The sequence below is a fragment of the Nycticebus coucang genome, chromosome Y, assembly GCF_027406575.1.
Source record: "Nycticebus coucang isolate mNycCou1 chromosome Y, mNycCou1.pri, whole genome shotgun sequence".
In the NCBI taxonomy this organism is placed as follows: domain Eukaryota; kingdom Metazoa; phylum Chordata; class Mammalia; order Primates; family Lorisidae; genus Nycticebus; species Nycticebus coucang.
The window spans coordinates 1,120,176-1,136,211 of record NC_069805.1 but is presented as its reverse complement, the minus strand read 5'-3'; the positions used below and the strand labels follow the sequence as shown (position 1 = coordinate 1,136,211).

The following is a 16,036-nucleotide window of genomic DNA, read 5'->3' as shown; positions in this document are numbered from 1 at the left end:
TATGGTAGGCAATCTATTCCATATGTGAATTTTCCTAATATCAATATTGAACTAATTCCCCCAATCCAAAATATAATGGATATGCATTGTTCTGTTAAGTTCTTTCAGTATCTTTTAATCTAAAACAACTCCTAGCTTTTTTTTTCCCTTTCATAGCACTGACAGTTAACTTAGTCCAATTTGTAACAGATTGAATTTATCTGTTTATCTTTTTTTTTTTTTGAGACAGAGTCTTATTACATCATCCTCGGTAGAGTGCCGTGGTGTCCCAGTTCACAGCAACCTCAGTGGGTTAAGTGATTCTCTGGCCTCAGCCCTAAGGAGCTGAGACTACAGGCACCTACCACAAGGCCCAAATATTTTTTGGTTGTAGTTGTCATTGTTGTTTGGCAGGCCCAACCTGGGTTCGAACCTGCCACCCTTGGTGTATGTGGCTGGCAGCCTAGCTGCTGAGCTACAGGCACTGAGCCTCTTTATCATTCTTTTCTTTTTTTTTTTTTTTTAAGATAGTCTCATTATGTCACCCTTGGTAGAGTGCCATTGTGTCACAGCTCACAGCAACCTCCTACTCTTGGGCTTAAGTCTCCCAAGTAGCTGGGACTACAGGTGCCTGCTACAACTATTTTTTGTTGTAGTTGTCATTGTTGTTTAGCTATTCTAGCCCAGGTTCAAACCTGACAGCCCCTGTGGTTAGCAGTATGTGGTTAGCACCCTAACTACTTCTGAGCTATGGGCGCTGAGCCTTTATTATTATTTTCAAAGTAAGCATTTCTGGTAAAAATACAATGTAAATGAAGAAAATGATTAATTGCTCTTACTAAAGTTATCATCAGCAATCTTCTTATTTTTCTTAATTGCACTGTCATATGAATCACTCTGTTCTAGGTAAGGATTTTGGGAACTTAGAAAAATAAACTGCCTGACCCATGTATTTAACAGAGACTCGCTTTTTACAGCAAATTTTTATTGAAGTAAAAAATACCCTACAAACATACCTTCTTTCTCAGTTTTCCTCTGATATGGCATAACCTCTTTACACCATCAAAGCACATTGCTTCTAATCGTCCATTTCCCAACATTTTTATTACCTGAGCATACTCTGAAAAAGAAAAAATAAAAGAAAATCAGATACTGTTCAACATTTATTAAAATGTCATAATTGGAAGTTTATACTATTGTAAAAACTTCATTTTTACTGGAAAATTTACAGCTATTTCTTTTTTTTTAGGCTTCAATGACAAAGTGCCTATGTTTTCTACAAGGTAATACATATTCTAATTTAATTCAGGTAAACCAGAGAATTCTTTATCTGTCCATTTCTAAAATATCTTCCAGCTACACTTCTATACTTTATCTCTCCTTATTTTTTAGGGTAAATATTTTTTTTTTTTGCAGTTTTTTGCTGGGGCTGGGTTTGAACCTGCCACCTCTGGCATATGGGGCCAGCGCCCTATTCTTTTGAGCCACAGGCACCACCCAGGTAAATAATATTTTAAGTCTATAATTTATGCAGGAACATAAATGTTATTTACATGGAAAGCTGTCTCCATTACTAGAAATATTTTAATTATCCACTAATTTTCAATGAATCAATTAGTCTCTATGAGTGTATGTTCTATTATTAATCACTAAGGTAGCTTTGAATATAGACAATTAGCTTACTACTATTCAAGAGAGCTTCTCTTTGTTGTTAGGAACATTATATTCATCTCAATTAAAAAATATGGTTATTACTACCTATAAATTTTAATTCATTTAAATAGCCACATGTGGCCAGTGGATACTTATTTGCATTATATATGATATGTAAATAAAATATAGAACTAGATAACAGTAGTCTATTAAAGTTAAATTTCATATAATGATTCTACCATAGTTGGGAAAAGTGTTTTATCTTAGGTGATAAATGCTTAAGTACTCAAGGAAGAAGTTCATAACTCCATGTTATATATATCTGTACAAAAATTTTAAATGGGTAGAAAAACATGTACACAGATACACAGAAAGAAGAAAAATGTTTTAAAAAGGCGAATCTATGTGAAGAATATATGGGACTTTGTTTTACTAATATTCAAGTTTTCCTTAAGTTCAGCATTATTTAAACAAACAAACAAAAAAAGAATAAAAGGAATTGGTCCATCCCCTATGCCGGAGGTGGTGGGTTCAAACCCAGCCCCGGCCAAAAACCACAAAAAAAAAAAAAAAAAAAGGAAGTGGTCCAATTTATGCTATTAGTCTTTTTATATGTTACTTCATCTACCAATAAGGTTGATCAGTTTTTCAGAATTTATTCCTCTTTTATTATGTATTAGTGGCAATGAAGAATGAGGTCCCCAAAAAGATCTTGCGATTTAATGCTCATCAATATCCACGGTCTACCAAACGGTATAATATTAATTTCTACTAACACAGGTGATAAAAATGACAGCATCCTATGCTTAATTTCCTCCGAATTCTAAAATTAACTCTCAGATATGAGACATTTTCCCAATAAACAATGAGCCTATGTTTACAAAAATCTCACCAATCTCACCTCCGTTCAGTTTCAAAATTATTTCAGAGAAATAATTTTTTAATGTACAATTTTTGCAGATACACAGACAAAGAGAAATAGAGAAATGACTCACACCTGCAATCTTAGCACTCTGGGAGGCCAGAGGCGGGTAGACTGCTTGAGTTCAGTTTGAGACCAGCCTGAGCAACAGAGAGACCCTATCTCTACTAAAAACAGAAAAAATGAGGCAGGAAGATTGCTTGAGCTTGAGTTGGAGGTTGCTGTGAGCTATGACGTAACAGCACTCTACCTACGGTGACAACTTGAGACTCTGTCTCAAATAAATAAATAAAAGTAGGGAAAGGAAAAATGAAACCATGAGACAACTCCTCAGGGTATGACTAAGATCTCTTTTATGCAAAATATTGAAACTTCCATGATCAACAACAAATGTTAATAAAAGCAATGTAACTTAAAAAGTTTTACCTTGCCCATCCTCTTTAAATACCAATTCTCTTTTTTCAGATTCATTCTCATTCTTACCCCTGCGTCTGTTTTTACCTCCTTTACCTAATTAGAAAAAAAAAAATTAACTGTAATAAATTTTATAATATCTTAAAAACTAAACTGTACAAATTAAAATAACCCTTTCAAAGCATGGTTTTGAAACTGCATGCAGAAAATTTAAAAATATGTAATAAGACATTAACAGACATAAAGGTTTATTTTAAGTCCTTGACAACCACAGTCCCCAACCATTAGGAGGAATACCCAGGAGGAATACCCATCTGTGGCCTGTTAGGAATCAGGTTGTACAGCATCACTGCTGACCTCCGCCTCCTGATTTCTCCGTGTTAAACTGCTTCCCATAAAACTGGTCCCTGGTGACAAAAATCAAAAAAGTTCTAGTCTATGGGCTACTGGGAACCAAACAGGAAGAGAGGGGCAAGGACAAAAGGGAAGCTTCATTTGTTTTTACCCCATTACTCATTACTCATCAACTCCATCATTGCCTGAGCTCTGTTCCACCTCCTGTCTTATCCTATCCCCTCCGAGTCTGTGTAAAAACTGTCTTCCATAAACTCTATCCCTGATGCAAAAAAGGTTGGGCATCGCCACTTTACAAGACAAGTCTATGAACAATACCCTAACCCTCTTGGATATACATGTATAATCATTTCTGAAATAAAAATATCTGTCATAAAATATATGGAAGAAAAATTTTATTACTCAGAGATATTTTTAACATTCTGTTCATGCTTTCCGTTAAAAACAGACTCCAACCTTTCTCTTCTAAAGCATACTTCACACCTTCACTCAACATTATGTCCTAAATATTTTTTTATGTGAATAGCTACAATCCTAGACTAACATCCTATCACCAGTACATTTATTTTGTTTTTTTTTCCTAATGTTTCACCTGTTATTAGACTATATTTCTGCCCTAAAGATTACTCAACAAACAACTTCCATAGAAATGAAATGATAAATGAAACCATGAGACAACTCCTCAGGGTATGATTAAGATCTCTTATGCAAAATATCGAAACTTTCATGATCATGATACTTAACTTAGAACAATTTCTAAGTTAAAGAGTATCTATGCACTTCTTCAAGCTTTTAATCAGCTACACTACATTTGAATTGCCATCCTGGATGGAGTTGAAACACATTCTTTTTAGTAAAGTGAAGTATCACAAGAATGGAAAAGCTATTATCCAACGCACTCAATACTAATTAGAAGCCAGCAGACAATCTGATCCATGCCCATATAGGAGAAAAATTCATTTCCATTCAAGTTGGGGGGAGATGTAATAAGGAACGGGGTTGGTTGGAGTATTCTCACTGAATGGGCATGAGGTGGAGTGTTTGGGCACACCTTTTTGTGTGGGACAGAACCACAAGAGGGACTTTATCTAACAAAATCAAATTTTTTGACCTGGTTGTTGTAGCCTCACATTAACCTGAAATAAATTTACTTTAAAAAAAAGTAAAACAAACCAGGCACGGTGGCTGTGGGAGGCTGAGGAGGGAGAATTGCACTGTGGGAGGCTGAGGAGGGAGAATTGCTTGAGCTCAGGAGTATGAGACTCGCCTGAACAATAGTGAGACACCAACTCACGAAAAAAATGGAAAAACCCAACCGGGAGCCCGGGGCAAGCGCCTGTAATACCAGCGGCTTCCAGAGGCTGAGGCAGTGGGATGCCCACAGCCCGAGTCTGACGTTGCAGTGAACTACCACGCCCACTGCACTCTGCTCAGGGGCATAGGGTAGGACTCTGTCTCAACAACAAAAGCTACAAAAATAAAATAAAAATTGCCATCAGCAAAAAGTATTACATTGAGTAATATTCAGAGTATTACTCTACCACCTTATCAGTTTCACTATAAGCTCATCCTGCTAAAGTTTAAAATCATGTTTCACTCTATTTTTGAATTCTTGTTTATTGCTGAAGTTGAATACATTTGTTATTTATTTACCTTTTTTCTTCTGTGAGTTTTTCTATTAAGTAATTAATGAACGGAGTACTTCTCCATAACATTTTTCCTATTCAGTAATCTAAACCAAAATAGTAGTCACTTCCAAAAGGAAGGAAAGGCTACAAATGGTATTAATAATAGAGATGAATGGAAAGAACTTGGAAAAAAAATGTTTCACTCTGAATAGAAGAAAATATGTGCATCTGGCCACTGTAAACACATTTAGCTTCCTTGGAGAGCCTTACATTTCTCTGTATTACTGCAAAAGATAACTAGCGCCTACAATGTCTTGATTCATCCAGATTCAGTATCTGATACCATTTTAAGACACATACCTCCATTAATACTGCTATAAGGCTGGCACTCTGGCTCACACCTGTAATCCTAGCACTTGGGAGGCCAAGGTGGGGTGGATTGCTTGAGCTCGCAGGTTGGAGACGAGCCTGAGCAAGAGCACCCTCTTAAAAAAGACAAAAAAAAAATAAAACACAAAAAAACCTAGCCATTATGGTGGGCACCTGTAGTCCAGTGAGGCAAAAGAATCTCTTGAGCCCAAGAGTTTGAAGTTGCTGTGAGCTATGATGCCACAGGACTCTACTAAGGGCAAGGAAGTGAGACTCCGTCTTAAAAAAATAAATAAATAAATAAATATACTGTAAGAACTTCAAACAACACTATAACCCTCATTAGGACAAGAATCAGACTTGCTTTGCTTGCTAAGTAATATACCACAGTGTGGAAGTTTTCAAATCACTAAGCTAAGATTAGTTTATACAGTTCTAAGAGAAAGTTTAAAAATTCTATGAGTAACCCTTAAGTAATCCTTAAGTTTAAGTGCACCTTACTTTAGTTCTTTATGAGTTGTCCAGAGGATGACTCTTTCCTGATGTGAAACGGATTTCTTAGATTTCCAAAGGAAACAAGCTCAATGAGCTCAAAACAAAAGTTATTCAACCTATGGCCCACTAATTTACATCCTTTACCAGTAACTCTAACCAAGACAAAGACAATATTGACGAGACTTCAGGGATCCGAAAAAACCCAGAAAGTTGTACTTCTACATGAATAAGCCTCATCTTTGACTAATTAACCTAGAAAGAAACAGACCGCTTTTACAAACAATGAAAATATCAAATTTAGGATGGTGATTATATTAAGAAACAGAGGTGAAGAGAAGATATGAAACGGGTAATAGATGACTTAAATTAAATCAGTGGTTAACTCTTACTTTCAGAGATACAGAGTCGAAGAATACTTTTTCATGTGCCTCAAATATATAAAAAAAAGTTGTCGATTTACCAGAACTCACCATACACTGATTATTTCTGTACCGCAATGTCACGTTACAGAAACAACCTTAAGTTCTCTTAACAAAGACTAGAAATGAGCAATACAACAATCAAAGTACAGTTTAACATTTGTCTTGCTTTCTATCTAAAATTAAATCAAAATTCACATACCTATTCCTTAACTGGATATACTCTCTAATGAGAATTTATTTCAGCATCATTTTATTTAAAAAGTCTTACCCCAGAACAACCAAAGGGGAATCTACTACTTAACCTTAAAGATGAAGTCATGCATAGAGGAAACATCAACAAGTATCTACTGGACAACTACTAAGTTCATAAGAGCAATAGTATGATCTTCAGATTTCAGAGCTCAAAAAGGAATTGAAAAATCTCATCACTAGATATAAAAGTGAGAAAAAGATACCTATTGAAATAGTCCACTACCATCTCAGAAATAATCAAGAATTGTATAAATTACATAATAAAATGATTTAGTGTATAATTACACATGAAAAGTTATAATTATTAGCAAAAATTATACAACTTTTCTAACATAGGGGTACAAAACCAAACCCCCACACTCCCTCTTGTCCCCAAATTTAACAACAAAACCCTTGCTACAAAAACAACATGTGAACTGATTTGGGAGACAGCAAGCTGGAGTGCCCAGAAAACATCCCCCTGCACAGGTGAAGCATAGAACTGCCAACAACCATCCCAGAGTGTGGTGACAACTACAAAATGAAAATGGAATGGAATCCCTGCTCCCAGCTGTTAAATAGGTGAACACAAGATATCTGAGTCCCAAGAATGAATATAGTAAAAAACAAACAAACAACAAAAACCTGTAGATTGTAAAATATGGTCCTCTTTTGTGAGAAATAAAACGTTTGTCTGTTTCCTCGAGCAATTATACGGACATTAAAAATGACAGCACGTTAGACGTACAGAAAGAACTGTTTTCGAAATGGATCTTAAGGGTTCTACATTTACCTAGATCAGGCCTCCCAATTTAAAAGCAGCATCTCAAGTCAAATTTCTGAGTGTCTTCCCTCAGAATGAAGTGAATGTAGATTATTTACTTCCATAATATGTACTATTGGTAACGTTACCTTAAAAACTTGCCTAAGCACGTAACAAATCTTCTGGAAAAGAAAGTTAAACTCTATGAATGGCCAGGATAGAGTACACCATAAGAGAACTATTTAAAAATGTAGTTTTAACTTCTGTTTTTAAAAACGATATCCCCAACAAGAAGCCACTAAACAAGTAAAAACCTTGAAAAGTTAAGAACTGCCAGGATAGTTGAAGAAAGAACAGAATGGGCTCATCTACGAAGCGCGGGCCGCCCCTAAGAAAGATCTCTCCCACCAGCCCAGGTCAGTATGGAGGCACGAACAAAAGCTTAAAAAAACCACATTCTGCCGCATTAGTCCCCACAAAATGGCGTCGGCTCCATCCCACTCAACAAACTGAGAAACAAAAGGTAACTTCCCAGATCCTTTCCACAACCCACAGTCGCAGGCGAGAACCGTGGAAAAGACTAACGGTCACTGTAGCAGGGAACAGCGATCTAGGGGTTACCAGAACAGCAAAGCCATGGTGCCGATGTCCTGCAGCATTACCTTTATTCTTGGGCATGGCGGTGCTAGAGGCCCTGTAACACCTGTGATTCCTTTCGTTGCTATTAACGCAGCAGAGAGCTGTTATCTAAGCAGTCGCACGTCGGGTAGACACGAGATTCCGACGAATCTCGCTTTTGCGTAGACTGACAGCGCCAACTCTCTGTCGTCAGCAAGTGGCGCCTGGGCTACCTGCACTACTTTTCTCCGCCTTCTGTCGGTAGTTTTTACCTCCCACACTTCCGGCCTTACGGTGCTAGCGAAGACCGCAGATGTACTCCTACCCAGCAAATGGAGGTAAACTGGGTAAGATAAACAGCAGGATGAAAGGACGAATAAATTGGGTTCATGCAAGCCAGATAGCAGTGAGGGGGCGGAGTCAACGTTAGAATATACAGGACCCTTGAGACTTACGTTGATTTAACAAAGCCATCTCAGAAATACTGTTAACTCTTATGGTATTTAGTAGAGATGGCCCCACGAAGGATTTGTTTTGTTCATTTCTTTAAGGAGAACCATACAACAAGCGAGAATAAAAAAGCCGCAGGTGGTGTCAGGCGTCGGTGTGCCTGACCCCACTCCCATTGAGATACTGCTGTTTAGGGCCCTTTCTCCTAAGTTAGGTTGAAGAACTGGTCAATAAGGCCTCATGTTCTTAAAGGTTATTACTATTTTATGTATCTGTCTTTACCTCACTGTACACCTAATCAGAACTATGTCTTTTGCTTACCATTACCGCCAGTACTGATAAAATTCTGAGAAATAGTTAAGTACACACAGGAACCAAGACATGAAAGAAGGAACCCTTGCGCTTAGCCTCTGTAAATCTTAAAGTATTAATCCGGACTTTTAACCAAATGCCTCAAATGGATCGACTATGCTGGGCTAATTATCCCAGGATAAATTCCATTTGGTTATGGCACATAATGCTTTAATAAATGTCTGGATTTAGTTTCCTAATATTTTGTTTAGGATGTTTGGTTCTGGTGTAATAAGGAACATTACTTTTAGTTTTCCTTTTCTAGTCATGTCTTTGGCCTTGGAGTCAGGATAATTCTAACTTCATATAATGACCTTGCAGTGTTCTTATTTATTTCTCTCTCTGTCTCTTTTTTCTTCTCAGATTCGAGGGTAACAATAGGTGGGGTTTCGCATACCCCCACACCCACCCCCATTCATGGGGTGAAATTAATGTGTGAGTGTGCCCTTCTTCCCTGCTCCAACTTTGCCCCCTGGCTATTCTGAGAGAAACTGAAAGTTCCAGGTTTTCTGCTGTCTGTCTTTGGTGGCAGCCACGTGGCCATGTGAGACTTGGGAGAAAATGAAAAGACGTTAGAAAGAATGTTGTAGTTTTGTTAATGGAATTTCTTCAGTGAGTGTTTGGTCTCAAGAATTTGAGAATTGAGCACGGGCCACAGATCAGTGATAGAGTGGCATTTTTTTGGACTGAGAGGCATGCAGAGAGAGTGGCAGAGCTATTGGCAGAGGGGTCGTTGAAAAGTGTTGCCATTCAGACCGTCCAGTGAGCTCTGGATGGCCCTTGAAAATCTGGGAAGGGAGTGTAAATCTTGTGTTGGATGAGGCTGTATCCATATAAGAAACAGGTCTCCAAGGTGAACAGCCTCTGGAAGGGGGAAGGAAACCCAGATTGGAGGTTTCCTGCATAAGTCCTTTTTCTAGGGGTAAATAACTGGCCCTGAGAGATATTTTGGCCAGGACTAGGTAGATGGAAAAATACCTTTACAAACTGAAGGGGTGTTCTAGCAAATGAATGAATGCAGTGCCTCACCTTGGACAAGGATTATTAGGTCTTTGCTGCAGTTTTTGTCTGGGGAGGAGATAGGGGGTGTGCTCCTTAGGGTGGAGCCATCCAAAAGGTTTCCGGCTGCTTTGTCCATGACCTTGCTGGGGCTCAGAGGGTTTGTGCCTGGAGATGGGAGTCTGATGTCTAAGGTCACCTGAGCCTGAAAAATGGGGGTTGCCTGTCCAGCCCTGAGTGGGAAAATCCTGTATCAATGTTACATCTCATAAAATGTCTCATTTGTACAATGTAATAATTTGGTTGTTTAAATTGTTGGGGAAACTGTATCTTTGTCAAAGGATAAGATTCTTGCTTTTTAAACCTTCTAGTTGTCTGGCTGAGTGAATGAGTGACTTCATGGTAAACTGGGATCCTGTTTTGTGGGAAGTGAGTTTTTGAGAGTAAGAGATATTAGACAGAAAGGAGAATGGCATTGTGTAAAGAAAGAATCTTGTGTAATAAATTTTGTCCTAAGATAAAATGGTTGTGTATAAATTTTGTCCTAAGATAAAATGGTATGGTAAGAAAGTGGAAGGCAGGGCAAAGGTTAAAGAAAATTTCGAATGTTTGTAGATGGTCTGTGGAAGTTAAATGAAGCTCATAAAAGAGAATTTGTGAAAGAATTTACATGTAATCCAGTTGACTATGTATCTCCTTTAAAATCTTTTGGCTTGTGGGCGGCGCCTGTGGCTCAGTCAGTAAGGTGCCGACCCCATATACCGAGGGTGGCAGGTTCAAACCCAGCCCCGGCTGAACTGCAACCAAAAAATAGCCGGGCCTTGTGGCGGGCGCCTGTAGTCCCAGCTACTCGGGAGGCTGAGGCAGGAGAATCGCTTAAGCCCAGGAGTTGGAGGTTGCTGTGAGCTGTGTGAGGCCAAGGCACTCTACCGAGGGCCATAAAGTGAGACTCTGTCTCTACAAAAAAAATAAACAAACAAAAAAAATATATAAAATCTTTTGGCTTGTAATTTTGTTTAAACAAATGTTTTAGGCCTTTGATATTTGACAAACCTTCCAAAATAAAAACTCTAAATCTGGGGCTTGGTGCCCGTAGGACAGTGGTTGCAGTGCTGGCCACATGTACTGAGACTGGCGGGTTCAAACTTGGCCCAGGCCAAAAACAACAACAACAACAAAAAAAAAAAAAAAAAAAGCTCTAAATTTGGTCTTCTTGAAATATTAAGACCTCTGAAAATCATGGGAAAACAAATTAAACTTATTTGGTTTATTCAAAATATACAGGAAACTTTGTCAAATAAGAAATGGTGATTAATTTTATGTAGGTTATGGTTATATATATGTTCCAATATTATAAAGCATTTGTCTGTCCTAATGTATAAAGCATTGGTCTGTCCTAACGTATAAGACATTGGTCTGTCCTAACATATATTGTTGGTAATAATTTTAATGCATCTAAAAAAAGAAAGTATTTTGTATGTAACTGGCTGAGTCCAAAGTTTATCCTAAAAAGAAAAAGAAATATTAAGAGAGGCTGATGAATTCTTTTGAATTCAAATTCTTGATGTCTTTGGAAATTGAATACCTTCGAAATAAAAGCAGATTTTTACAACTTTCATTGGAAAGTTAACATGCCTATGAGTATTGCTAACCTAACTTCAATAGAACAGAAATCAGTTACGTGGAACTGGGCTAGTTTGTAATGGCTTTTTGTTCTAAATATTGTTGATTCTTTCTGTGTTCTGTTTTCCAGAAGTCAAGAAAATAATTTGCTGTCTTTTGAGCTATTTGTAGCTTTTCAAGCAATGTATGTACTTATGAGCAGAATTTGAAACATGAATTTTTCTCTTTCCTTGATTTCTCCAGAATTTGAAAGCCATTTGTAAGTATTCTTAATTTCTGACAATACAGTTATTTGCATAAGTTCGATAAGAATCTGTTTTTATTCTATAGGACATGATGAAGGCACTGGTTATTTTCCCAAGGTTTTGGCTAGAATAGCATTTCCAAAGGTATCCAGACTGCGTTAAGGAATTAAGGTTGACTTTATAAGGCCAATAAAAAAGCCCTTTGGAAAACTGGCCAGATACCCATCAGTAACAATTCCTGATCTGTGGTAAGTAATGAAGGTCGCTTGCTGACAGGTCCGGGATTCAAAATGTGCTTGGGGACCTCAAGAGAAGAGGGATTTACCCAATGCATACAGGTACTTAATGGCACAGATGAAACCTGGGCTCTGAAAGGCTTTCAAAAAGTCCAGCCTGAGATTCCTTATAAAAGGTTCCAGCAAAGCCAATTTTAAAGGAAAGAAGAGCCTAGATGGCTAAAACTTAATTATCCTTACTGCACTTAATGCAAATAATCAGACCCTGTATATTAAAGGTACAGTTTATTTTGGCAAATAAGTTAGTTCTACTATAATTTGCCTTTAGTAAAGAGAGAAATTGGAGAGAAAAAAATAGTTTAAAAGGAGGAAAAAGAGGCTGGGGGTCCACCTGTATTTAGATCCCAGCCTTGTCTGTACTGTCAACTCATAAAATGAGATGTAACTGTTTTACTAAATTGATCTGTTAAATGGGACTAAGAGACTGGCCAAAAGTATGGAATTATATACAGTAATTATATTTACTCTGAAGCCTTAAGACTCAACAAAGGTCACCTGTTGGCTACACTGGAAAAACTTGTGCAGTATTAAATGTTATCTAGAATTTCCCAGTAAATGGTGTAACTGTAACACTGCATCCTACCCTGCTGAATCTGCCTTTTTCAGTATAAGGCTGGTTTCCTGTGGGAGAGACCAGACATGGAAACAGTACACATGGACCAGTTTGCCACAGGGGTTCAAAACACCCACGATTTTTGGAGAAAGGCTGACTCATGACCTTCAGAAATTCCCGGCTAAGGAATCAGAATGTGTGCTGTTCCAATATGTCAATGACCTCCTTTCAGGACACCCTACCTAGAAGGGCTGCGCCCAGGGCATGGACTGTCTTTTATGACATCTAGAGGTATGTGGCTATAAAGTGTCTAAGCAGAAGGCCCAAGTATGTTATCTAGGATTTACTATTCAGCAAGGGGAAAAGAATCTAGGCATGGAACGGAGGCAGGTCATTAATCGACTCTCCACCTCCAAGAGCCAAAAGCAGGTTTGGAAATTCTTAGGCAGTCAGCTTCTGTCACCTTTGGATTCCCAACTTTGCCATCTTTGCTAAGCCTTTGTATGAGGCAACTAAAGGAGAGGGGAAGAGAATAGGAATGTGCCTTCTCCCAGCTAAAGATGAGGCTGATGGCTGCACCTGCATTGGGACTGCCAGACTTGACCAAGCCCTTTACTCTGTATGTCTCAGACAGAGATAAAATGGCTGTGGGTGTGTTAACCCAGCTGGTTGTGTCCTGGCCAAGGCCTGTAGCCTCCCTCTCTAAGCAGTTGGATGGAGTGGCAAGAGGATAGCCTCCCTGCTTACCGGCTCTAGCTGCTACTGCTCTCCTTGTGCAAGAAGCCGATAAGCTGACTCTAGGGCAGGATCTCAGAGTGAAAGTACCCCACTCTGTGGTCAATTTAATGGACACTAAGGGATATTTTTGGCTCTTTAATGCAACACTCTGAACTAAGCCATGCTCCTTTCAGTCAGTGGAAGAGAGACTGAGCATGACTGTACAGAAGTTATAGATAATGTGTACTCTAGCAGACCCGACTTGCGTGACCAGCCCTGGACAGATGCAGACTGGGACTTGTATGTAGATGGAAGCAGTTACATGACGGTGCAAGGTGAGCAGCGGGCTGGGTATGCAGTGGTCACTTTAACAGAGACTGTGGAGACTAAGCCCCTACCTCAAGGCACATCTGCTCAGAAGGCTGAGTTAATTGCCTTGACCCAAGCCTTAGAATTAAGCCAAGGAAAAAGTGTAAATATTTACACTGACTCTAAGTATGCTTTTCTGACTCTCCAAGTGTGCAGGGCATTATACAAGGAAAAGGGACTTTTAAACTCTGGAAGAAAGGACATTAAGTTTCAGCAGGAGATACTTGAGTTACTAGAAGCAGTATGGAAACTCTGGAAGATAGCAGTAATGCACTGTTGTGGACATCAAGGAAATGCTTCCACCATCACTAAAGAGAACACTAGGGTTGGTACTGAAGCAAAAAGGGCTGCATCCCAACCATACCAGGTGTTGTGAGTGGCTCCCCTCATCCCATGGGTTCTGGAGCTCCCCCCTATCTACTCCCAGGAGGAGAAGGAATGGTTGGCAGCAGAGGGAAGCCAGGAAGCAGAGGGAGGATGAACAAAGATGCCAGATGGACTAGTAGCAGTCCCCCAGAGTCTAGGAGCCACCATGGTGACAGGAGTATTTGATGTAGTTGCTGGGCCAGTACTTCTACATCTCCCTCCTGGAAGCCTTAGCCAAAACTGTCAGTCTACAGTGTGTCATCGGCAGCCAGTTCAATGTGTTCCAAGGACCAGCGGTAGGTACCCCTAGGAATCTAGTTATATGGAGCAATGCCCTTCAAGGACTTCCAGGTAGACTTTACTAAAATGCCCAGGTTTAGAGGGAACAAGTACTGACTGATGATGGTCTATCAGACTTGGAATAGGTAAAAGCCTTCCCCACTGGGATAAAAAGGACTCCTAAAATAGTTAGTAAAAATATTGCCCAGAGAAATCATCCCATGATTTAGGCTGCCACTCTATTTTGAATTGGACAATGGGCTAGCCTTTATAGCAAATCTAGTGCAAATAATAAGCTAAAGCTTTGAATAATTTATAGGCCTCAAAGCTCAGACAGGGTAAAGTGCATAAACAGGACCATAAGAGCAGAAATTGGTAAACTCTGCCAGGAATCAAACCTTAACTGGATGCAGGCCTTGCCACTAGTGTTGTTCAAAGAGGCCTCTGTCAATTCTTTGCAATTTAGCAGGAACTCCTAAAAGAACTGGGAAAGACTGAACTGAATAGACAAAAACCCTAGAAAGAGTAACAAGGAAAATCTCCATGGGGGTAATTAACTGTGTTCTGTTTAGTCTTTTGTGTCTGTACATCTTTTCTCTCTGGAAGATCAAGGGGACCAAGTCTAGGTCTGGAATCAAAACCTGGTCCCCCTGAAACCAGGTAGAAAGGACTTTATACCATCATCTTGACCACATGCACAGCAGTGAAGGTGAAAGGAATCCTCACCTGGAGTCATCACAGCTGGCTGAATAGGGCTTCACTGCCCCTTGGAAAGTAAAGGTAACTTTTAAGACAATCAGCATGCCCTGCTCCAGCCACATACTGGGAGCTGGCTGGTCAATGCACGGCTGAAGCCTGAGGAAACTCCTCAAGGGACTTGTCTTAATTAGACTTTGAACTTTGGGAAAAGGGGGGAAATGTCACAGGGAAAAGTAAAAACTCATATGCATATTAGCCCACCACCATGGTACTATTAAGGCCTCAAAGAGTCACAGTCCCTAAAACCTCAGTGCTGAAAAGTAATTAATATTGGCAACTGCAGAAACAAGCTGATATTGAGACCCCAGATTAAAATATATTTGGAGTCTCAAAAGGGGGAAATGAGAGAGGATAGCCGAGAAGGGTGAGGTCTAGGAGAACAGGTCTTCTCAAGGAGACCTCAAGGATACACATGCAGGGTCCTCTCCACGGTGCCTCAGCTCTTGGGAATTTCCTTAACTTCCTGAAACTTGGAAATTTCCAAGTTCTGTGAAATTCTATAGTTCCGTGGGGGTGGGAATAGGATCTCCCACTTGATTCAAACTGGCCAATGAGAAGGATACCTGTGGGTTGGGCGGCGCCTATGGCTCAAGGAGTAGGGCGCTGGTCCCATATGCCAGAGGTGGCGGGTTCAAACCTAGCCCCGGCCAAAAAAAAAAAAAAGACAAGGATACCTGTAGGGTGGAACTTTTTGACTGTCAATAAAAAGGGAAGGACCAAGGCAGTTGGGGAGCACGGCCATTTGGAATTCTTCTATGCCATAAGCTTCTAGCTGGTGAATAAAGCCCTTCCTCTTATAAACAATGGTGTTTGGGTGCTCTTTCTCTCCATTGGGCCTTGTCTTCCTGCAACAGTTACCCGGTTAAACTTAACAACACTCAAACAAAGCTTTATTTGCATAAAAAACCCTCTGTTCTTATACCAGTCTATTTTCTATTATATTGATATTATCAAAAATTACATCCTTATATATGAAAAAAAACATCAAAGCCTCAGAGCCAGCCCCAGGTCATGCAAAGCAGAAGGTAAGGGCCTCAGGCACCAGAGAAGAACAGGCACGCAGAACATTAAGGAGATTCCTTTCTCTCCTTACACAAATTGTCCCTTTGTCAAGTACCTAAAAGTTCAGCCTATTCTATTCTACACTAGTCATGAATTACAAGTTTATTTTACAGATATTG

General features: G+C 39.4%; 1 protein-coding gene and 1 long non-coding RNA gene across 4 annotated transcripts in view; one reads left to right on the top strand and one right to left on the bottom strand.

Moving 5' to 3' along the window:
- The window catches only part of LOC128579139 (eukaryotic translation initiation factor 1A, X-chromosomal-like), a 31,485-nt gene extending 23,437 nt beyond the window's left edge, over nucleotides 1-8,048 (bottom strand). The window contains exons 1-3 of one of the 2 annotated variants that reach the window (XM_053581387.1): nucleotides 7,893-8,048; nucleotides 2,981-3,064; nucleotides 996-1,099 (exon numbers count right to left, since the gene is read on the bottom strand). In XM_053581387.1, coding sequence (XP_053437362.1) covers nucleotides 996-1,099; nucleotides 2,981-3,064; nucleotides 7,893-7,908 — 204 coding nt within the window. In that variant the 5' untranslated portion in view covers nucleotides 7,909-8,048. The remainder of the gene's footprint in view (nucleotides 1-995; nucleotides 1,100-2,980; nucleotides 3,065-7,892) is intronic. The other variant, XM_053581388.1, reaches the window with a different exon arrangement.
- A 57-nt stretch (nucleotides 8,049-8,105) lies between these two features.
- LOC128579140 (uncharacterized) lies at nucleotides 8,106-15,768 on the top strand. 2 transcript variants are annotated; one of them, XR_008378058.1, is made up of 4 exons: nucleotides 8,106-8,195; nucleotides 11,402-11,530; nucleotides 12,419-15,424; nucleotides 15,536-15,768. It is a non-coding gene; the product is annotated as an uncharacterized LOC128579140 (long non-coding RNA). The 2 variants fall into 2 exon arrangements; XR_008378057.1 differs by having other exon boundaries at nucleotides 8,123-8,186.
- Nucleotides 15,769-16,036: the final 268 nt, after the last annotated feature.